The sequence below is a fragment of the Tympanuchus pallidicinctus genome, unplaced genomic scaffold, assembly GCF_026119805.1.
Source record: "Tympanuchus pallidicinctus isolate F22 unplaced genomic scaffold, pur_lepc_1.0 scaffold5, whole genome shotgun sequence".
Classification (NCBI taxonomy): Eukaryota; Metazoa; Chordata; class Aves; order Galliformes; family Phasianidae; genus Tympanuchus; species Tympanuchus pallidicinctus.
Window position 1 is genome coordinate 13,110,054 of NW_026294769.1, and position 23,997 is coordinate 13,134,050.

General features: G+C 39.8%; 1 protein-coding gene across 3 annotated transcripts in view; it reads right to left on the bottom strand.

Annotated features, from left to right (window-relative positions):
• TMEM245 (transmembrane protein 245) overlaps window positions 1-23,481 on the bottom strand; it is a 73,899-nt gene extending 50,418 nt beyond the window's left edge. The window contains exons 1-7 of one of the 3 annotated variants that reach the window (XM_052704236.1): window positions 22,879-23,481; window positions 14,736-14,853; window positions 13,802-13,903; window positions 12,748-12,855; window positions 10,482-10,691; window positions 5,888-6,057; window positions 1,768-1,791 (exon numbers count right to left, since the gene is read on the bottom strand). In XM_052704236.1, coding sequence (XP_052560196.1) covers window positions 1,768-1,791; window positions 5,888-6,057; window positions 10,482-10,691; window positions 12,748-12,855; window positions 13,802-13,903; window positions 14,736-14,853; window positions 22,879-23,481 — 1,335 coding nt within the window. The remainder of the gene's footprint in view (window positions 1-1,767; window positions 1,792-5,887; window positions 6,058-10,481; window positions 10,692-12,747; window positions 12,856-13,801; window positions 13,904-14,735; window positions 14,854-22,878) is intronic. The other 2 variants (XM_052704238.1, XM_052704237.1) reach the window with 2 other exon arrangements.
• Between the last annotated feature and the right edge of the window lie 516 nt (window positions 23,482-23,997).

The following is a 23,997-nucleotide window of genomic DNA, read 5'->3' on the forward strand; positions in this document are numbered from 1 at the left end:
AATATTTAAAAAATAAAAATAAAAATCCATATGACTGAGTTTTCAAAAAAAGCAAGTAAAATTCAGAGACACGAGTAGTGAAAACTGAGCTTTTACTGGTGATTCACTGAACTTAGCAGCTCACCTCAAGCATGCAAACAAACCAATCACTTATCCAAATTTTTATGAAGGGTTACGGTACAATGTGTTTATTGATCACAAACCACCTAGAGCGAAGAAACACTGCAAAAACAGGAAGTAAAAGTACAGCTTGAAAACAGCCAAATTATATTAAAAGGCAAAAGAAAATTTGAAATTTGCCCTTTTAGTGGGCAGTTATAACTGAAGCATAAAACAAGCAACTCTACCCTCTTGTTTACAACCACAGAAACCCTCCTAGCTCAGTCCTAGCTCAATGATTAAATACTTGTGATTAAACATACTGAATTCATTGTAACTGCTCAACCTACACACTACTTGCAGCATCACTCCTCATTTGTCATCCAGAAGATGTCAGCTATCTAACTACCTTCAATGGTTTAAAAGAACCTTGTGGAGGGTTGTCTAAGTGCCCTTCATGGCCTACATGATCTACTATTCTGCTCTATTTGTTTTCATTATCACTTTCAACAAAGGTATTTCAGGTTCTACGGTTTCTTCTTCAGTTGTTACTAAATAGAATTGGTAAGTGGTTGATCAAAAATTAAAAGCGTTTATAAACCTAGAAAGCGCTCTGATTAGCCCAGTAGTACTCAAGTGATAAGTAAGGACAGAAGTTACTGCTGAGAGCGTAACTCATTTCCACACACAGTACTTAATCTTTTTCCTCTCTCTCAGTTACCTAGTTTTCATGTTTTATCACATTCTAAATTTTCCTTGCCATAACTCTAGAGTTCTTCACGTACACATCCGACAATGACACTGCCCAGGTCTCAGACATATCACCACACTGAGTTTCCCAGATTTCAGTCACACCTGAGGCCAAACACAGACTGATTCAGTTTCAATTTTTCTTGGGTTGATGGTTCCCCAAAGAGCAATAGTCCACTGGGACTGATCAAGAGGAACCACATCTACCGAGGAGTAAATTTTATATATAACACATGACATACTTTTATAAGCCAAACACACACTAATATTTTAACTATACCAACATTTTTGTTGTTTTTGTGTGTTGGTTTTTTTTCCCTCTAACTAGCAATCAGTTTTCTTCAGAGTGTCACTGGATTCAGCAGGTACTCTCATTTCACTTGTGCTACACTATCACTGAATATACAGGCCAGTTTGGCACTTCAAAGGGAAACATTAATAGCACAGACCAAAACCAGGCAATGCATTGTGTGCAAGCATCTATTTTCCTAGCTTCAAGACTGCACTTCAAGCCCTAACCCTCACCACTCCCACATTAATTCATGTAACTAATGCTTTCCCTGAGCAGAGAACAGATGTCTAGTCAGGGAATTAACTCATTTTGTCAAGCATACAAGTCAGGAGTAGGAGTAGATCAACCATTTTGAAATACAAGTGCTACTAAATCAAACTACCAGTTGAAAAGCTAACGCAATATTCTGTTGTACAAAATGTGTAACTATATGCGTTTACTTTAGTAGAAGACAAGAGATCAGGTATAATTATATGACCTTCCGTAGCTTATGTCAAAAGCTGGAAAATTAACACTTGGGAGAGAAACTAAGAAGCAAAGCATGTTAAGGAGTGTTCATGCTGCAAAAAACCTCCCCAAAACCGCAGAACTGATTAGTTGGAATCACAATTTTGCTGTTTATTTACCTTCTTATTAAGCCAGTGCCACAGCTTGTCAGTGGCAGAGGGAGATGGAAGAAAAGGGAAAAAAAGACAAGAACACAGTGGAAAATTATTGAAAAATACAGTAATAGAGGGAGGGTAAAGCAATGAGAGGCAGGCAGTCACCCACAGAATGAGAATGAAATTGTTTCAGACACAAAATCAACTTGTAAAAGGAAGAAAAGAGCATAAGAACTTTAACAGTAAAACATATTCTTGCATTCAGCATGCATTTTTTTTTTTTTAAACAAAGGGAGATATAACAAGTAAAAACAAACAATGATATTAACAGAGCAATCAGCATAACCTGGTAATTATTCCGAGTGTTAATATTTCAGATTTCAGAATAGGATTTGCACTCCAAGAAGAACATGTTACTGAAACACCAAAATTTAACATGAGATACTTAATGATAACGTTTATATTCCCACCCAGGCAGTTTCATTTGTTATAACACCAGAAATAATAGCGATGTTTTGAAATATTTTTTTAGTTCCACATTTGTTTTATTACAACGTTCACATTCAATGTCTCAGTGGAAAGAAATCTGACATACACACAAAAACAAACTGTAGATGAAATCAACGTACGGCCTTCATTTAATTCCATCAGTTGCACAAAAGGCTCTTCATTTCTTAACAGACCATTTCCTCTCCTGTACAGCTGTGCTGTTTTAATTATTTTTTATCTTTTACTAATACTCTCACAAAGCACTCAAGTACACTCACTTAAGGTCTAGTTTCAATCGGACTATACTCTTAACTCTTGCTATTAGTAATCAGCAGCATAACAACAAAGTGAAAAGCTTTAAGGCTATTACTCATCTGTGTGAGAAGTTAAGATAAAATAAGTTAGGTTTGCTCCTCCTTGAACACAAGAAAGGTTATTAAACTATTAATTAATCCAGAGTGAGTTTTCAACAACTGCCTGAACTTGCATTAACTCCCAATGAAAACAAAACATTCCTAATTTAAAAAAAAAAAAAACAAACCAACAAACAACAGAAAACAACACTCAATGTTAACTAATTTTTTATCAGAAGCAAGATTTACAAGGAAATATGAACACCAGGAAATCTGAAAATAAAAGACATCACCAAGCACCCAGTTGTTTTCCTCTGTAGTTGTATGGCTTTAGTATGCTCAAAGAAAGCAGAACAGTAGTGGAAAAAGGGACAGCAAAGCTTCAAAAGCTTCATACTGATAATGTACAATTTCTTTCTATTTTCCTTCTTCACCTACAGCATAATTTATAGCAAAGGTTAGAGCTCCAGTCTCAGCCAGAGCTTTTAGCAGAATATTTTGTTTTGTTTACAATATGTATGCCTCCTGTAATTAGTTGATCAATACATTAACAAGGACATATTGCATGCTAAAAATAAATGTTAATTAATAAAACAATTCTTAAGAGAAAATCTGGGGGGCTCTACTTGCCTATTATCTTACCAATATCTATATTTCAGTAGTTCTATAAGTAGGATAAACATACATTTAAGAATAGGTTATTAAGCTTAAAATTAACATTCTGGTCATTCAAAACAAATCAGGCTACAGTAACTTTTCCAGTTAATTACTGGAAAACCATTTATACAATACCTTATATGTCTATGAAACTAATTTCTAGAATAACAAATGCACTGGTAGAGATTCTGTCTGGCTTCTTCTTGCTTTAACTGTATGCTACAGTTCGTACCTGGGGAAGCAAACCTCAACTTTATTCAAAGTCCAAACACCTTACTGTAGTCCTCCAGTTATAAAATTCTAGCATGCTCTATCTAGAAGCCCTGTGCAATAATCATGTGATTTGCTGGTCTATCAGAAAGGATGCATGCAACAGTATACCAAAAATAGAGAAGTGAGTGCAGATCCTCTGATTATGCTGCCTAACTACCCAGAGAATTCAATGAAGCAAAACTACAGTCACCGTGCTAAAAGACAAAGGTGTTTTTCTTTTTTCAATTTTATCAGACTGAAGCAAACTATTAGTTCTTGACTGTTAATGAGAACATGCACGATTCTACTGAGTTGCAAGGTGAATAAACAGATGACAACAGAAACTTTTTCTCCTCCTCCTTTCTCCAGCAAACCCCTACATTTGAATCACTGAGTTCATCAGCTCCAGGGGCCAAATCTATAACTAGAGACTAATGAATACAGTAATAATACTGTTTCTATAGTCCATATTTAAACCAGATCTGCATGTATGGGCACATCCTGACCTATTGTTTAGAATGAAAATAAAAAACAATGCCCAACTTATCTCTGATAAGATCTTCAATTCATATTTTGTCTGCGTTGCCAATAAGATAACCAGGAGCTGATGAGCAATGAACAAGAACAGGCTGTCTTTTTAAAACAAACAAACAAACAACTTTATTTTAGTTAAGAAATAGATCTAACTCTACTGGCATTGCTGCCCAAATTCTTGGAGACAGGATGCATTCTTGATCCCATGTGGCACAGAACAAGCATATCCAGCAGAACTTAAAGATTACGAAAGCATTAGTGTGACAAATACTGGAAGCCCACACATAACTCCAGTCACTCCTGAGACAAGTGAATCACAATAGGCACAAACAAGGACAATACAATCATGCAGAATATCAAATGCATTTCTTTTAATGGCTAAAAGAGCTTGGATTGTTTTAACGTACAGCACAGACACAAAAGTATGACCGTTAGCTAAAAAACAAGGGAGGGAAGATGAAGTAGTGTATTTTGTCCAAACTGTTCATTTGCTTAGACAAGAACAATATGAGTATAAACTGACCTTCAGACATTTAAGCTGAAGAGTGGGAAGTTCTGGTGCACATTAGGACAAAAACCCTACCTTTTTCAAGGAAAAAAAGGCTTAACAGAATTAGGAAACATCCTTTATCATGTAGATCTGTGATATGAAAACACTAAACTCAACAACACAGGAAAGACAATACATTACTATTCTGACAATACAGTACTATTCTGTCTAGACAGCCTTCTTACTTTCAAAGTAAAGGCTTTTAGTAAAAATCTTCGTACACTGTAAACTTTTTTCCTCTTTAACATGTTACATTTTCCCACTGTCTTCTGAAAACCCCTTCAACTTGTTCATAGCTGCATTCTGAAAAGGCTTTCCTTTTTCTATTTATTCCTCAACTCCATGGAACTACTATTTATTTCCTACACCCATTAACTCTTTCGTTGACCTACTGGCATCCATTTATCCATTAGATCTGGGCTCAAATGTCTCCTTTTCTTGTAGGAATTCAGAGGTATTATCTGCAGATATCGGTCCAGATGTAAATGCTTTGACAAATTTACTTACAGGGTGCAGACCTTATGTTACTGAAATTCTGACCTAACAGCTTTTTCTAAAGCAAGAATAATTCAACACAACTGTCACAGAAAGTACTTAAAATTCTTAAAAACTAGCAAAACTTGCAAACAAAATAATTCATCAGGTTAAGTGAAAACTTGTAATTCTGAAAGGAGGAGTCTTCATAAGTTTTTTGAGCTTTTTGACTTTGCCATTTGCAATGCACGTGGGGATGCATTTTGAAGGGGATGAAGGGAACTGAGAGGATCCCAGAAGTCTTATTCCACAGGTCTTCCCAAGTATTTTATCTATCATATTGCTTCTCCTACAAAAGAAAGCCTCCATTCTTTACCATACCACCATGTTCAACAACTTCTTGTCCATGTGGTTAGTATAAACAAATACATTCAAGCTAACTCAGACCCTTCAGTCTGCACAACGGAAGAAGAAACACTGCATCTTTCACTTCCAAGCTCAGTAAGTTTAACTTCAAAATCTTTGCAACCAGATAAGGAGACTGAACTTAAGAAGTTTGCAGGACTCAGATAAGGAATCTTCTAAAGCTAACTCAACTTTCATAAGTGACTTCTGTCAGGCTCTGCGTACACTGAACAAAAGTTAAATGTGTACTTCAGTGTGAATGGTGATAGAAGAGACAAGGTCTAAACTACACTGTAAGACAAATATACTTTTACACTACAGACATTTCTATTTGTGACAGATGTTCATTTTGGAGTTAAAGCGCCTTAGCAAACAGTTAACATAGAACAAAACAGATTTTTCAGTTGCTTAAGAAAGTAAGCAGAAATACCTTACTGTCAAGCTTCAGCATGACTCTTCCAAGCCCTCTGATGGGACGCGGTGCAAGAGCTTCCTGACGTTCTTTCACAAAGTTTTCAACAAGTTGCCACCAACTTTTGCAACGTTTTGCCATGAAACTCAGAACTCCAAAATGAACCACGAGTTTTTTAAGTGCCCAAGCTGCAACCACACGAAGGAAATAAAAGGATTAGTGATTTTCAGAGGAGCACCACAAAACTATGCGACTATGGAAGACCGTCGAAAAAGAAAGAAAAGGTTTTATTCTGCATTAGAAACCACCTTGAGAATTTTGAAGTGATTTTACTACTAATCTCCTCATTCACTTAACAGACACACTTATCTACACTGAATTCAAACTGCACAAGAACAGAAGTGCCCATGCACTGCATACTTAGGCATCTAAGATTTCAGCAAGGCCTAAGATAAGCAGGTGCCAATCTGTGATTCCAGTACAGTGGGTTTATCATACATTCACATACACAGCACAGATATCACGCTTAGAACTTATTAAAAGATTTAATGTAAGAGAAGTTCTTCACTCATTCCTTGAGTTCCAGGCCTTCTCTTCTGCTAAAACTACCTCTTCTATCAAGAGACTGACAATAGATCACAAAGTGAGTATACAAACCTTCAACTGAAATACAACTACTGATGATTTTTGCTTTTAAACATTTAAAACATTATCTTGAGATCAGCTCTGTATCTTGGTTTGAAGATCATCACAAAAAGCTTCAGAAAAAATCTACACTGCTCCTCAAAACCAGATAAAAGAAATAGGTCACAGAATGGTTTGGGTTGGAAGGGACCTTTAAGATCATCTAGTTCCAGCCCCCTAGGGCACCTCCCACTAGGCCAGGTTGCTCACAGCACCATCCAGCCTGGCTTTCAATGCTTCCAAGGAAGGGGCATCCACAGCTGCTCCGGGCAACCTGCTCCAGTGCCTCACCACCCTCACAGTATTTTCTCCTAATATCTACCCTCTGCCACTTCAAAATCATTTCCCCTTGCTCTGTCGCTGCCTGCTATTCTAAAAAATCCCTCTCCAGCTTTCTTGCAGGCCCCCTTCAAGTACTGGAAGGCCACTATAAAGCCCACTCAGAGCCTACTCCAGGCTGAAGAGCCCCAGCTCCCTCAGCTTGCCCTTGTAGGAGACGTGCTCCACCCCTCTGATCATTTTCATGACACTCCTCTGGACCCACTCGATGAACAACTCTTCCCTTTCCTTTTGAAAAGAAGAGTTTTCCTATCACAGATCGCTTTTCTCCGATATTTCTAACGTGGATCCACTGTACTTAACAACATTAGAAGTCTAGCATTACAGTTAAGGAAAAAAACCACACAGGTATCTGTTTACTTCCAATAAGATACTGCCCAAAAACTTCCACATACGTTTTTTTCTAAGACATCTCTGTTCTCCTTGCTTACTGAGTATTTACTCAAAAACTAGTAAAAAAATCACGATAAAGAATGTGAAAGCAAAGAAAGAATACAAAACATACATACAAACATACAAAACATACAAAACTTACAAAACTTTACATACAAAACTTTCCTCAGAAGCTAATGGGCCTTTAATATCCTGATTTTTTTTTGTCACATTTTTTTTTATTCAACCTCTGTAATACAACTGATTTTACTGGAGTATCAGTGAGAACATATAAGTCGCTAAAAACATAATATGATCCTATATATCATATTTACTGCAATATTTGATACTGAACTCCCCATCACTAGATTCAAACACAGTTTTTAAAAAGATTTTCTTTCTCCAAATTAGATGCATTGCTTACTGCCACACTTCCATACTACAACAATCCTCCCGTCACGCAAAACACTCCTTACATTTCTACTTGGAGATATCCAAAATGACATCCGTGGCCCCAAAGGCAAACTTCTAACACCCACGGGGCATTTATCAAGGTTCCACAAAAGCCTATTACTTTAAAGCAATTCAGATATATGAAGAGCTCACTCAACAATTCACTGAGATTTGGTTTGCTTGCCTCTGGCACCATCATGTGGCAAATACAGGATTTAGCCTCTTAAATTAAATAATCTAGTAAGCTTTCTTACAGAGATCATCAGGTGAACAAACAGGAGAAAAGCGCAAGTGCCAACCTACAGCACTTAACTTGTAGGTTGAAGCTTTGTATGACAGAATGCCACTGATGGTAAATACACTGATGGCAAACCAGGGAAAGTTTGCATTTTCAAGAAGCAAGTGACACATTTGAAACGGCGTTCTAAACTTTTGCTGTCATTTAAATACAAACATTTGAACAGTATCTTCTAAAGTAACTGACTGCACACTTTCTGCAAATGGGATATCAACAAGTCTAACAGTCAATCACACAGCTGAAATTACAGTAGGATGAAGAGTCAAGAGAAAAAGTGAAATATATATTTGACAGAACAAGCAAGCAAATGAAAGACCTTAAGGCAAGACAATACCAGGCTGATATCACTGAGCAAATGCTACAGAGTGTTCCACAATTTGGTTTATTGCTTAGCTTTTGAATTCAAAAGTCATCCTTTCACCTTTTCATTTTGTGGAATAATTACTTTCTGCCCTCTACATCAAGCAATTTTAAGAGCATCTCATTCCACTGAATGAAAAATTATTTCAAGGAAAAACATTAATGGTTGCAAGATATTACTAATAATCTAAATGCTGTTTCACATGCATCCTTTCTACTAGTGTGAGTTATGCTATCAAAAGTAACCCCTTCGAACTTCAAGATTTGTTGTTGATGACGTTTGCTTTTAAACATGCTAGAAGCAATCTTCTCCAGGTCTCTGAATTTAAGTATATTTATCAGCCTTAAACTTGGAAAGTTGCAAGAAAACTTGCTTTATATGCCCTGCTATTTTCCACTACTACGTATTTTTAATACCACTTCTCTTTTATTAAACTGGGTTTATTCCCATCTGCTTTCTCACACTTGATGTGATCCACTGGTATAATTTCAGCTCTGTTCATCATTATACTGCCTTCTCATAACATTTTTGTGGTGATAGAGTTACATTCATTGTCTACGGCTAAGAAAAAGCACTTACTGCCCAGTGTTTCTCATAAGACAGCAGGTCACAAAACATTCTCAAAATTAATTTCTATTTTGGCTTGAGTTTATTGCTCAGGTAGCTGATTTAACCTTAGGGACTGGCAACAGCACTATTCATCCATTTCAATTACAGATTCGCACTCTCATCTAAATTTGTCTGGATCAAGCTTACAACCAACCACCGTTGTCTGCCTAACTGCGAAATTATTGTGCCCATTTTCCCCTCCCACACAAGCAGTTATTTCCAACTATTACACCACCCTTGAGATTTTTAGGAAACTGCAGAGTCTATACTGTCTTTGTGTACCAGGTATCAGAGTGGCCTCCACAGAAAGAGTCCAGGGAAGAGTACGAGGTGGTTCTAGACAGCTCCTCAACAGGCCTAGAGCAGACCACAGCTGAGCCACATGTGCTGCCTCCATGAAAGCGTTTTTAAGAAAGAGCAGAAAATGCTGGAGGAGAGGAGGAAGGAACATAGAAGAGAACAGGGAGGAAATGAACAGAGAGGAGGAAGGAACAAGAAGGGCAGAGGAGCAGAAGCGCCCCATTAGAGAGCAGGCGCACCAGAGGGACAGCGGTGCTAGCCTACATGCCTCAGTGTGGGCAACACAGCCTATGGATAAGCCTACACTGGAGCACAGGGAAAGAGTAAGCAGCTTTGTGGTACTTTTGCTGCTTGCTGGACCCACCCACAAAACATGGAAAAGGGGTAAATAGTATTAGATGCATTGAAAATGCTGATAGTTAATGTTTAGAGAAAAGCCAAAAGAAATCAGGGAACTCACTTTGTTTACAGTTGGGGAAAGGACAATTCAGATTTACAACAGGCCAGACTTATTTCTAGAGTTCCTATCTTCCCTATCTACCCTCCAAGAAAGGCTACTGGAGTGGCATTCAGCTTATAAATCACTTCCTCAGACATCTATCAAATATTCCATTCTTCTTGATATGTAACAGAACAGATGCACAGACGTGAAGTGACAAAGCCAACTAGCCTGAGAGCTAGAATTAGAATCAAATTTATCTTGTGATTTGTTCGCAGAATTTAGCAACATATTTTTAATGGAAATTAAAATAGATGTATGAGTTGTACTTCAACAGTGAATAACAGCAAAAATATTTTCTGTGAATACATACAGAAACATTAAAGAGAAGACATCAAAAGGAAGAAAACAAAAGTACTCCAAACCAAAAGCATTCCTACAATCTCAGGTGTGGCACTAAATTGTTCCAGGTAACGTACATAGTAACAACAGTCAACAGACAAAGCAATTTTACCATGACAGCTGTCCACTACACGGTAACAGACAGCCCACATTAATCCTATTAGAAACTACAGTTCATAGATAACATTGATGTTTTTGAACTCTGAACACCTGAAAATAGAAAGTCATTTAAAAGCTTTAAATTTTAAAAAGCTGTATAAGCCTACAGACCTTTTCTTTTACTTCACTTTACACAAAGTCTACAGCTATCCAAAGTCATCATTTAAAAAAACACGCACAGTAATTTTATTACTACCTGCAAAAGGCACTGGCAATAGCTGCACAATCCATAAATTTAGCCAGATCTGGACAATAACAATTGCCCACACAAGTGTAACGAAGTAAACATCACTAGTCTTCTTTTTTTTAAGAAAAGAACCAATCTCAGGTCTTTGTCTGTTCCCAGAAGAGGACGCAGAGGAGAAAGATGACGAAGCTTGTGGAGGTGGATCACCTTCTGTGGCACCTAAAACAAACAAAAGCAAAGAAGTGGAAGTTATCACATTAAGCTCCACCGCAGAACAGAATATTGCTCCCTACGGCCAGCTTATCCAGTTGATGATTTTGTGTTGTTGCTATTTTTATTTCTTTGTAATTTCACTAGATGACAGGAACAGCTTTCACACCAATCTGTGACTTGAAAAGCTAGAACAGGGCTGCATAGGCTTTCCCAAATCACGCATCACCATGTCAGACAGTACAGGGAGGAACAGAAAAGAGATGCTACAGCCTCTAAGAGGCCTCTTATTGCCACACATTAATTCAAGCTAGATGTACTTTAGCAAATAACCACAAAACTCTGGAAACCTCAGGAAAACAGAAATTTTTGTATTAATCTTTTCAAGGACTCCTTTAAAAGAAACTCCTTTAAACAAAATGCACAAACAAAATGAGAATCTTAAAGAGTGTCTTCAGGTTCTATAAAACCTTATTAAACGCAGTCCATAATGTCTTTGTAGATGAGAAGATAGGAAACTCTGTATTTGTCCTTTTTCTATTGTGAAGGGAAAGAACAGCAGCATTCACAAGCCAAAAAATACAAAACTGGCTAACTGCCTCAATAACAAAAAACAGAACAAAACAAAGGAAAAAAATAAAAAATAAAAATAAAAAAGACACCTTTGTGAAACCGTTGTAGTTTGCTTCCAGCTAAGAGGGAACTTAACAATTTGAAAACAGAAAAGAAGTTGTCTTGAAGAGGAAAAGAAATTAAAACTAACGCGTAAGTTAAAAAAGAAAAAAAAAACAATAAAGAAAACCACAACCATTTACACTATAGATCTATGGGAGACTGACTCTTAACTGTATGTTCAAAATCCAGGCAAAAAAACACCACCCACTTCCAAAATTAAATGTAAGAAAGAGTAATAAAAGAAGGCTGCCACACAATGCTCCATTCTGAAATTTCAGGATATGTCCATGGTGTTCTGTGCTTATTTTCATAATAGTCTTGTAAAATGTAGAAATAAAGATGAGAAAAGAGTAAATTGTCCACAGTCATTTTCATATTTAAAAAACAAGTTTGTTTTCAAGTACAGTTTACACTGACATATTTAAAATTTGGAAGGGTGTTTGTTTCAACAACAGATTTCTGAGAGATTGCTCTACATCAACTGTTTTCTACCCATCTGCTGAAGTAACTTCTTAGCTTCACAAAAGGCACTCTTTAGACATTCTTAACATAACACGCTCAAAGGATTCTCTCTTGCACACTCACTATGTTTCCTCCTCTTCACAATTCCCTCATTACAGAGGATATAAAGAACATCCTGTGTTCAAGTAGACCACTCAGACACAACCAATTTCAAGCTGATGCTTTAGAAGCTTATATTCTGTCAAGTTGAATAACCTGTTTCACAGGAAATTGATGAAACCTTTCGGTTGTCAGGTCTCCATAATAGCTTATTTTTCAAGTATCCCACGCCATTCCATAAAGGCGTACTCAGAAAAATGATGGTAAAGCTCAAAACCAGTGATGGATATCTGAACATCCTCTTTGCAACATTTTGAAGCCATTTCTTATAGACTTCTGTTGTTGCAAGTGAAATGTCATGACTCAAGCTACATCCTCAAGTAAACTCACTAAAGGAAAGACATTCATCATGCCAGCTGAAAAAGACAGTGAAGTCTTTTTGTCACTGTGATGTACAGAAATTTTATTCTTCTCTGCCTGTACCTGCTCCAGTTATACCTTGTAACAGACAACAAATCAAAGAGAAGAGTAAACAAAGTAAATAAAATAATAAAGGCAAGGAAAAAATGTCCTCATTCTGAAAATAAAATTTGCTGGTTAGGTTTTCAAGATGCACAGACAGCCACATACTATAACTTGAAAGCTGTTTTTTATATATCGCCTTCTTAGCATTTTTTTCAAAACAGATAAATCACTTTGATAAAGTACAAATGTGCTATTTTGATACAAATGAAAAACAGAGGGCCCACTTTGAAATTCGTTCTTTATTCCCCCTAATTTCATGCTGTCAGAGCAAATTTAAATGTCTTCTTACAGAGAATTCAGTCACCTGAGGGTTGTGAGGAACGTTCACTACTGAATTCATCTTCTGTCACGGAAATTGCCATGGCAATTGTTGACGCAGCAATGGAAATCATCTGACCAGGAAGCTCTGCCCCTGTAAAATATATGCATATGTAATTTAAGAAAAAAGAAAAACAAACAAAAAACTCAAGTCTTAAGAGGCTTTATGTGTTTCTTGATATCCACTGAAGCTGTCAAATAACACAAATTATACTAACAGATACTGTTAGTTTTTAATATGTCTTATCTATAGTCAATGTTATCAAACACGAATGAATGCTATTAATTTTAGTACTACAACTGGAGGCAAAACACAAAAGCAGTTATTTACACTTCCCTTGCTAGAGAGCTGCTACTGATGAAGTCATTTGCAGTTGCTGACAGTTCAGCTAATCTAAAAATCTCTACAGCAGATAGTTTTACTAACCAAGATGATGATGACGTTCAGGAAAGCAGTAACAGCAAAACAGGAAAGAAGTTTCCTAAAGCAGCCATACAACTATTACTGGATAGGAACAGATGACATTTCTTTATATCCAAAATTGATTTGCAACAGGAGAAAGTTATTTTTTCTCGAAGTCTAAACACAAACCATAAAACACACATTAACCAGAAACAATTAGATAGGAGAAACTTGCTGGATGGAGTTGTCTCAATTTCTCTCACACACAGTATTACAAGAGCTATTAAACCCACACTGATCCTTTCCTTCAAGATTAGCCTTTGATTCCCTTTTTCCTGGGCTTTCTTTATGCTTGAGGCTTTATATAGGATTCTCTAGTGTTAAATTATAGAAATATATTCTCAGCTGTAGTTAAGGGGGATGGAGCTTGATAACGAGTCACTACTTTGCTATGAAAAGGAAACTATCCATTTCAAAGATTTTCTGTAAAAAACTGAAGATTCACTTCCGCCCACATAAACCACCTTGTTATAAATGTGCTAAAATCTTCCAGTTAATTCTTCCAATCGACATGATATTGAATTTACAGTAATATAATCCCTGTTCTCAACTTCAAATAGATAGATTCATTTCTTACCAGAAGATTCCTTTCCATTCTGCTGGTCATGCAACATGCCTACAGTCATCAGAACAACTATAACCAGGAACACAGGAATTCTCCAGCAGCCTGCCACAGAAGCTGAAAAAGACGGTATTTTTAAACAACAAAAATGAGACTATTAATAATCACTACATTTAGGAAAACCAAGGTAAGCACCCCACTAACGAAGAAAAAACTAGGCAGAAACTGTCATAAAACAATGACTGTTAAAACAAATAAAACATGATTCTTGCATTCCCATGGAGGAATAAGAAAAACAGGTGAGCAAGTTTCTCTATTAATAAGCCAAGCTGTTACCATGCTGTGACTCTAAACTATGCTGATACATCTAAAATTACATTAAGACATACATGAAGTAAAAACATTTCAGAAATCAGAGGCAAACCAAATCCCCCTTCCTAAAAAGAAATGGATCTATTTTAGATCTCTAGAGTGGTTATCAAGCAGTGCCTTCTTGGGTTTCAACTTTTCATCTAGCATTTCCAGAAAATACAAGACTACAAAACATAAGCTAATGCAAAATTGCTATCTGCAGCTACAAACCTCAGCAAAGCATGTCTATGTGTTCATCACAATCCCTGAAACTTGCTGCTAAAGCAAAGTAAATCACGAATACGTTCTGAAATCCTTCATCATTATAGTCTTTTATTATTTGCTCAACACTGTCCCCATAAACTCATATGATAATGTAATCTGACATTCTTAAACATGTAAAACAATTACTACAGTCATATTCTATTATAATCTTGTATTTGCATCACAGATTACACAGACTACCGATAAATTTATTTGCTACTTTTGATACAGACTTGCTTAATGACTGCTGACACAGATGGGCTTTCTTGCTTCTAGTACTACTATTAAATGTATTTTACATACGGACACAATAGAAAAATAATTTGTTACTCACCTAAGTGAAAGAGCAGCATGATCCACACAGGGACAGAGACTGCTTTCAGGTAACGCTCGGTGCTTATATTCCACTTGAATGAAACCATCAACAGGTAACCAACTACCAACGTCCATATCTGTAAGAAAAAGACACACAGGTATGTACACATACACACAGTACAGCTGTAATTGTGCACACACACCTCTAGCTGCTGTAGCAAGGAGCTTGATGTCAGGTTCCAATTCTGAAATGTAGGCTTCTTAAAGAAGGATTGAGCACAGGACTTCAGCCTGCATGCAAGAGGAGTGCAAAGTCGGTGCTAAGTGAAAGGAGATAAGGCCACACATGCCTTTGGCCTGACATCAGTATGGTCTGAACGTGAGAGGGAAGACACCCTTTGCTTGACAGAAACCCTGAAGGAGGTTATCCAGCAGAATCCAAGCACCTGCTCTGGAACTACTAGGGAAAGATCAGAGTCTAAATACACAGGACCAGAAGTAGCACCAGTGGTGCTTTAGGGGACACAGAGCCAGCAGAGCACCACTCAGTCCACCGCAGCACAACTTGCCAGTTTCTGTGCTCCAGCTCAAAGAAATAACGGGGCTTTATATCAAAGACTGTCATTAGGAAGGACAAAAAAACAAACAAAAAAAAACGCCTCTCCCCAGTAGCTTTCGTTCACAGAAGTCATGACTTTAAAACTCGTCACATGAAATTTTATCAAAACTCATTTTACTGAAGCCATAAAATGGTTCTGCAGTAAAAAATTAAGTACCACTACTTCGGTTATGTTACTTGTAAAAAGCAGGTATAAATCTGCTTATCAGATTAATGACGTGAGAGAGAGAATTCTATAATTAAATCTTGAAGAATTTTAGCTTGAAAATGATGAAAAGAAAAAAGCAGAAACCATAAAAGGCTGCAGGAGATAGCTGATGCGCAGTAGAGATGAAATAAGTATGAAAACCTGCAGAAAGTTTCAATAGTGCGTTCTCCTTAAATATACCTCATATGTGTGAGATACTTCTGCCTCAAATTCAACAAAAAACATTCTCTGATTCCCTATCCATAACCAGCTAAGAAAACCTTTGAATTCCCATTCATAAATTCATAAATCCCAACAAAGCTTGAACAGAGCAGCTTTTAACTGCATTTGCTGAATCAGACTTCAATGCAAAAGCTAAGAATGCACTGGCAGAGGCAGAGAACAAGCAATTAGGCAGAAAAGCAGAACACAGTGAATGAATGAGCATTCACCTCTACTCTGCTTTATGACACGGAAGAGGCAGACCCTCAGTGAAGGAGTCTGTGTGACTATTCCAACAAAGACTAAAACCTAAAACTTATTAAAAGTCCTAGGCATGAAGATTTGAAATAAATAAATAAATGAATCAGGTTTGACCCACAGCAGCATGCTAAAGGCAATACAGGTTTTCAATCAAATTCATCCAGAAGTCATATTGCAGCACAGCTGCAAGAGATAACTCAGTTCCAAGACAACGCCCTTCTCCTAAATGCCAGCCACACAACATCTGTGTGCACATGCCATTGGAGACAATTTTTAACTTTTAGTGACAAATTACCAACAACAGACACGCTAAGTTCAATCAGTGAGATTTTCTAATGAAAAACAAACCAAGAGTGGGAGGCCAGATATGAGCCTATGGTTAACAGCCAACAAACCAAAACATGCTCCACTGTCTCTGGCTGGTTCAAGAGGTTCCACCTCGGTGATACCCTGGTGCGATCAACTCACCATCAGTTTACCTTACAGCGAAGCACCTCTCAAAACTCAGTAGCGCTTCCCTACGCTACAAGGGGCACACTGAATGGCAACTACCCCAGCCTCCTTCCAGTAATTCATGGCTGAAAGCAGCTGACAGAGCAAATTAACTTACATTGACAAAGAACAGGATTTTATCCCTTTCTTGGCAACAGCTTAGTTCTGATTTTTGGAATTTTTTGTTTCTTTAACTCTTTAAGTGCCTTCGTTATGTAATTTTTCCCTCTTTTTTTTTTTTTTTTTTTCCCCCAAATGGTCTCTAAACATTTTGGCTATGAGAACAGTAACATGACCATTGCAACAACTGTCTCCATGGAAATGAAGAATAACAGACACTGTGCTTTCACTGAAATTAAGTTTAACTGTGGATACACAAGCCACCCTAACCCACAATGCACACAGATGTGATTTATGCAGGCACAGTTAACCAGGTAACTAATGCACACTCTTCAGGTACTGCAAAATACAGTAGCTACCGTTAACTATTTATTAAACAGAAGTCAGTCATAGATGCCTTTCACCATCTACTCTGCATTTTAAATGCTTATTCGATCTCAATATTTACACTAATGAACAACTCCCATATATCAGCATTTAAAAGCTTTCCCTCTTCCTTCCTTCATTTATTCTCAATGTCTGAGCAGACAGAGACCTCCTTCCTCAAATCTTTCTTGCCTTTTCCAGCATCTTTGCTAAATGAACAAAAAAGTTGCTTTGCTTTCAGACATATTAAAACCAAACATATAAATAAGCTGTATAGTTCTCTGAACAAACAGTTCTATTACTGCAGAGCAATTTCTGTTATTTCAGCATCCACTTTTGGGTTACAGCAGTAACTTTGAAACAGCTGATCTTTAGTTGCCTAAGCGAGTCTGAGGGGCTCCAGTTCTCTTTTAATCGCCACCTGGAGTCAAAACTACACCATAAAAAGGCTGCAGCTTTTACATTAAGCATCTCCTTTGGCGTTTTGATTTCTCTTTTTAATCTTACTGTCAGAAAGCGTAAGATTTATTAGCACTTTTCAACCCATGTTAGCAAAAGACTGTTTTCAGTTCCAGTTAAAGATGGAAGAATTTAAAAATAAGAGAAATGGTTTGGCTCTGGCATCTGCTTTCAATGAGAATGAGCTCTCTTTCTCCTCAACTCTATACAGTAAATTCCACTATTTATTTACACAGCGCACTCTTGGTATCAGCAAGTTGATCTTTAAGGGAGAGGCTTTACAACTGAGCTCATTTAATACTTCACTGCTAGTGAAAGCAGCACTTCCCTTCTCTCCTACTGATGGAGATGCAGCCTCACCTCTCCTAGAGACCATACGATCATTACTTACTTTCAAAATCAAATTATAAATCAACGGGGGGATGTTTCCAAGCAAGCTGTCTTGAGTATATGCATATCTAGATTTCATACAAATCCTATAAAAACAAGGGAATTTCATCATTTAAGGCTTTTGCAATCATCAGCAGTCATTCCCCAAGCATGGAGTCTTCTCAGGCACTCCATGCTTGTTTTGCAAACTTTAAAGCAGTGTTACACCAGATGATGCCAGCCAAAAAAGAGATCTTGTGACATTATTTCTAACCTCTTCCTCCTCAAAGGAATGAATGATGGCAAAAGCTGAGCAGAAAAGTACATTCTTAAAAATTGAATCCATGTAAGGCATTACATGCGTCAATAAAAGCCAATTCTCTGCCATGACAAACATCACAATGTTTTCTTTATCTAATTGAAAATGCTTTTCTAAACAAGAAAAAAGATAAGGAGGTAAGTGAGGAATTATGGACCCATCAGTTTTCAGAACTAGAATTGCCCCTTTCAGCCCAAACCATTCTGTGATAACAATGGATATTTTAAATATTATCTAAACAAGTAAATGACATTGTGATTTTTTCTAAAAAAGTGCAAGCAAGTGTACACCTGTGTTATTTATTCCCTGTACTGCCCTCACAGGAATGGAAATTTGCATCTGTTCTACTTCTAGAACCTCCAGTTATGATATATAACCATTTAAATACATTGGATTTTAACATGCCATGACTTTTAAACCAGATGAAGCAGAAGCCTGGTGCTCAGCAAAATTCCAACTTTCTGAGGTGACTCAACTAGGAACTTACAGTTGGAATTCTGAGTCAGGAAGGAACTGACCTTCAAATCAATACTGTCCCGCACGAGTTAAAAGCATTTTCCATGTCTTCTGCAACATTTCCTGTGTCATGAATGTAAGGAAATACACTACACTAAGACACAGAAATCTGCAGCTCTGGGTGCTAACACTTCCCTCCTACAATTCACGTTTCCTATTTCAGTGGAAAAATTACTTATGAGAATCTTTGTTAATAAAAAGCTATTCAGGAATCAAACTTTTCCCCCAGATAGAGAGTGTCTCATGATGCCACTGTAACCACAGATGGAGCTTTAATTTATGTTAACTTCTTCTTGTTTTATTCCACAGAGCGCAGCTAAAGTTGGTCAGCTCTATACCAACATTCCTTTCAGAAGTGGAATAAAATAAATACTATTGCGTTCAAATAATAAATACAAAGAAATATCCATCTTTACGTGGCGTTCATTACTAGGCTCAAGATTTGCATCAGCTTCAGGCCTGTAAATCACTTCAGGCATGTACATCTAAACAGACTAATATGTCTTTTCAGAATAGGCAAGTCCTGGAACATTCTCCCAAAGCTGAGGTGGATATGGAGGAAAAGGTGGAAAACACTACGAACAGCCTAGTTTTTTCCTGCTCCTCTCTATCTTGTTTTAAATAGGACACTACAAAGTTATCTCTACCATGTTTTGATAACAAACCTGAACTTTGGTTTTGGTAGCACGCGTTTACAGTCACTTCCTGACTGGCTGACTTTACAGGTTGTCACACCAAAATACCAAAAGGATGATTACAAACGGCAAAAAGAATACTTCAAAAATCAGAACTGCATTTTTCTCACTTATAGTTATGCCAACATTCTAGTCAGATTTAACCCTCTCCTTTGCTAAAACAGAAATTGCCCAGTAGGTGAACTCTGCAAAATATAGACGCTCTTTCTTCTCTGCAAGTGATCCCCAACAGCACTACAGAAGCAGAACATTATAGATGCCTGCAACCCCAAATGTTTGTCAGGAAGCACATTTGAGTATTTCAGTCTGACACGGATGCCTTAAGGACTGCTGACACCTAGTGCCAGCACAATGGTGTTAGCCGTGGTGGATGCCTTTGACAGTTCCTTGACAGAGAGAATTAGACAATCGTCAGGCGAAGACATACAGCACCTTCTTAGGCAATACGCCGTCCAACGTACTGGTCACAGAAAACCGTATTTCCAGATTTACCCAGCACTGTAGTGAGGAAAGGACCAATTAGGTCCTCTTACTGCATGCTACTAGCATAAAATGAGTTGTACCCAGTGTGTTCAGATACAGCCCAGCTAACAGTTTCAGAAACCTACAGTTACACACAGAAGACAAACAAGACATATTTCTGAACCTCATCAATAACTTATGACAAACCACAGAAAAAAGATTAGCCATAGGACAAAGATCTTGACAGCCCCATAACCAAATTCACCCTGGAGAATCCTGGCCATTATTACCACATCGGATTTAATTTACTCAGAAGATAAATGTCAGAGTCAATGTAGAAGGGCTGTATAATTCATTTCATCCGCTGGGATGTTTATGGGAAACTAAGCATTTCCTAAATAAACACAAGCATTTGACTCCCAGTGATAGATAAATAAATAAACAAATAGAACCAAGAGCATTTCCTGTACAGCACTGCAACTGCAGAACGTCAGGATAAAGTAACTTGAATTGTCATCACAGAGCAGAAAAATTTTCCGTGCCTTAGTATAGAGGTGGATACAAGATCCCTCTTACAAAGCTACAGTGGATGCAGCAGGCCAAGATTAGTCTTTAAACAGTGCGAGAATTCTGAGGGCAACTACTGAAATTGGTGCAGCATATAAACAGGTATACATGAGTATATACAGATATATATATATATGTATATAAACACGGCATCATCAGTCTGCTACGGAACAAACTCCTCCCTGTTTCAAAAAACATACAGGAAAACTTTGTTCTTCCCTATTAGGTTACTTGATGTTCACGTAGAGCACATATCCTCTACATAACAGGCCCATCAGTCTCCTCTATTTCTCAAGCAAGCTTTTTCAAAGAAGGTGCATTAACTGTACAGCGAAAAAGGAAAGGAGATGGTGGGAAAGTGACGCTTATAGACTAGCCTAAGATCCTAGGCTTATTCTCCAAAAGCAGGATTTTACAACTACTTAAAGAATGGAGCCTATCATGATGGGATCTGGGTTCCCAACTCAAATTGCAGAAGTGACAAAGAAATCCCAGACAGGAATGCAATCATTTCTCAATCTTCATTCGTCAACACTGTGAATGGCTTTTCCAGATTTGAGGACAACAGCACCAGAAATCTCTGCAGTGTACCGGTGCCAAGATGCAGTTTTCTATGTCACTGTCACATGCTACTCCTGCATTTGGAGAACACTGTTCTGGAAATAAGAAATTTCATCTCTGTATCATGGCTTAGTAGGTATCATAGTTTTAGAACACTAAATGGTACCCAAATAAACCATAATTTTCTCAGTGAAATTCTAACAGACACTTCTCACTCCCCTAGTACAGCAGAGGGAACCAGAAAGGTAGGAGAGAACACTGGACGTTCATCCTCTCTGCAACTAGCAGGGGCAGCCAGGTGGTGCAAAGCTCCCAGTGAAACTAACTTTACACCTTTGCTGGAAAGAATTGCATGTGCCTGGAGCACAAACAATCACAGTTTGTAAGATAAAAGCTGCCATAAACAACTGCACACTGCTACCCAGATGCAGCTCTCACTGTCAAAACCAGCCACACTGCAACAGGCATTACTGTATCTTTTTTAAGCTTTTACTAAATTATTTATACATTATGTTTCTGGCAAAAAAAAAAAAAAAAAGTGTTCCCTACTGGATAAGAGAAAAAAAATTATTTATTCTATATTAAGTTGTTGTGTACTGAAGTATTTCCAAACACAGAAATCTGGATTGGCTTACCAGGCTGCTAAAATTAAGGGCAAAAAATGAGATGACCATCCCTTTTGCTTATCACAGAGTATCTACTAACAAATTTTCATGCACAATAATATAGAGAAAGAACCATTCAAATCCCAGAGAACAATGGAGCAAACTGACTTGCAATATGCAAAACTCCTGTGTAGCTAGCAAGCAGGCCATGCACATGCAAACATGGTCCTGCAATCCAACATGGAAATGAAAACTGGAATAGGAAAACACTACAAAACGTATAGAAGATGCCTGGCTGAGCAGAGGAAATTTACAAAGGGGAGTGCTGAGTGCTTGTACAGTGTCTCAGTAAGAGAATCATACAGTGCCACACCTCCACGTTTCTCGAGCACCTCCAGGAACAGTGACTCCACCACTTCCCTGGGCAGCCTGTTTCAATGCCTCACCACTCCTGCAAATTTATGTTTCTTAATTACCCAACTTGAACCTCCTCTGGCACTTTGAGTCCTATCACTAGCTAGCTTAGCTGGCTAACTGGTTTGCTTAAGGAAGACCACACTTAGCTCTTCTGACATGAACCCCATGTCCTCCCAAGGAACTTGAGGCTTTGTAAGTTCTGGGAACTTCTTTTTTCTTCCCAGTTAAAATCTTACAGCACTTCATCAAACAGGAAGGTCACTTCAGAAGCACCAGCACAAAGCAGAAGAATCAGATGCAGCCAAACAAGGCACAGCCATGGGGTAGTGCACTACTTAACTTCTTGCAGCCTTCCCACACCAGCCATCGTTACAGTGCGATTAAACAAGTCCAAATAAGGGACTGGACTTAGCCAAGTCACACAGCCTAGCAACAACACATCTACATAAGACGTTTGCCAACCCAGAGGGAAATCTGAAGCTTAGCAAGGCAATGGCACAGCAACTAACCAAAACTTCCAGTCAGTACTGACAAGTCATGCTTGTGTTCCTTCACCACTTCACCGCAGATAAATGGAAACGCTCGTAACTCGTCTCCTTATAAAAAAGAGAACGCCTGCCTATCCTGCCTACTCAGTCTTAGCCACACTCATGAGGACTAAACACACCTCCCCGACACTTTCCAGCACGCGACAATAATTCGGAGCAGAAAGCCACGCGCATCCCTTCCTCCCATTTTCACACGCTCTCCAACACCACAAACGCACTGGTGTAAGCGGCTCAAAGCAGCCGGCGGGACACCTGCCAGCACACACGCGCCCGCCTTACGGCTCCCGCGACCTCCGCCGCGCAACAAGTGAGATGGCGCCGGGCCGCGCCCAGCCCCGCCGCCGCCCCTTCCTCCTTCCCTGCGGCCCCGCACTCACCCACTGGCTGCTGAAGTAGTCCAGCCCCTGGCAGATGAGGCGGGCGGCCTGGGCCAGCAGTACCTGCACGCCCAGGGAGCTGCCCAGGCAGTACAGCCCGTAAAGCAGCGGCCCGCCGGCGCCCAGCAGCAGCAGGAGCCGCCGGCGTCGCAGCACCTGCTCGCCCAGCGCCTCCACGCCGTAGTTGGCGAAGCAGAGAGGCAGCAGCAGCGCGGCCAGCAGCACGGGCGTGCGGGAGCGCTGCAGGCGGCCCAGCCAGCGGCGGCCCAGCGCCGTCAGCGAGCTCTTGAAGGGGTGCAGGAAGGTGCCGCACAGCACGGCCCACAGCAGCGGCCGCAGGAAGGCCTCCAGAATGAAGTAGACCAGCACGGCGGCCCCGCAACACAGCCCCGCGAACAGCAGCGCGCCCGTGTTGTAGAAGGCCTGCTTGATCGGCTTCTCCAGCCGCGGCAGCGACATCCCCGCCGCCCCGGCCGGGCCGCCCAGCGGCAGCCGCGGCGCAACCGGCGCCGGGCCCTCCGCCCCTCCGGGGCAGCCACCCGGCCGCCGCCCCGTCGCCGGAGAACCCGGAGGGGCCGCCGCGGACTCTCCGCCGTCAGCCATGGCGCCCGCCCCGCGGCTCCGCTCCGGCCGCCGGTGCCAGGGGGCGAGGCCGCCGCGGGAGGCGAGGGCGCGGCGAGGCGGCGGGGCCTCTAGTGCCGCCGCGCGGCTCCGGGCCCGGGCGGGGAAGGGAGTTGCCGGCGGGGAAGGGTGCCGGGAAATGTAGTTTTCCTACAGAGGAGCCCGCGGCCGCGCCCCACCGAAACGCGGCCTGACGGAGCGGCGAGGCGAAGGGGAGGGCGGGAGCCCGCCGCGCCTTCTTTCCCTCTTGGGAAATCGCCGGGCGAGGGCTGAGGCTGCCCGGCTCGGCCGCGGCTGTTACTGAAGAATCAGAGAGAGGAGTGAGGTGCAGCGCAGCCCAGCGCACCTGGGCTCGGCAACTCGTCCTCGGCCCGTGCCCTGCAGCCCCCTCGCAGCTCCGTTAAGCTCTCTTCCGTTCCCAGCATTGCACGCTTTGGGAGCAGGTAATGCTTCACAGTGCAGCGTCATAGCAAAGGTGGAGAGCGAGACAGGTCAGAG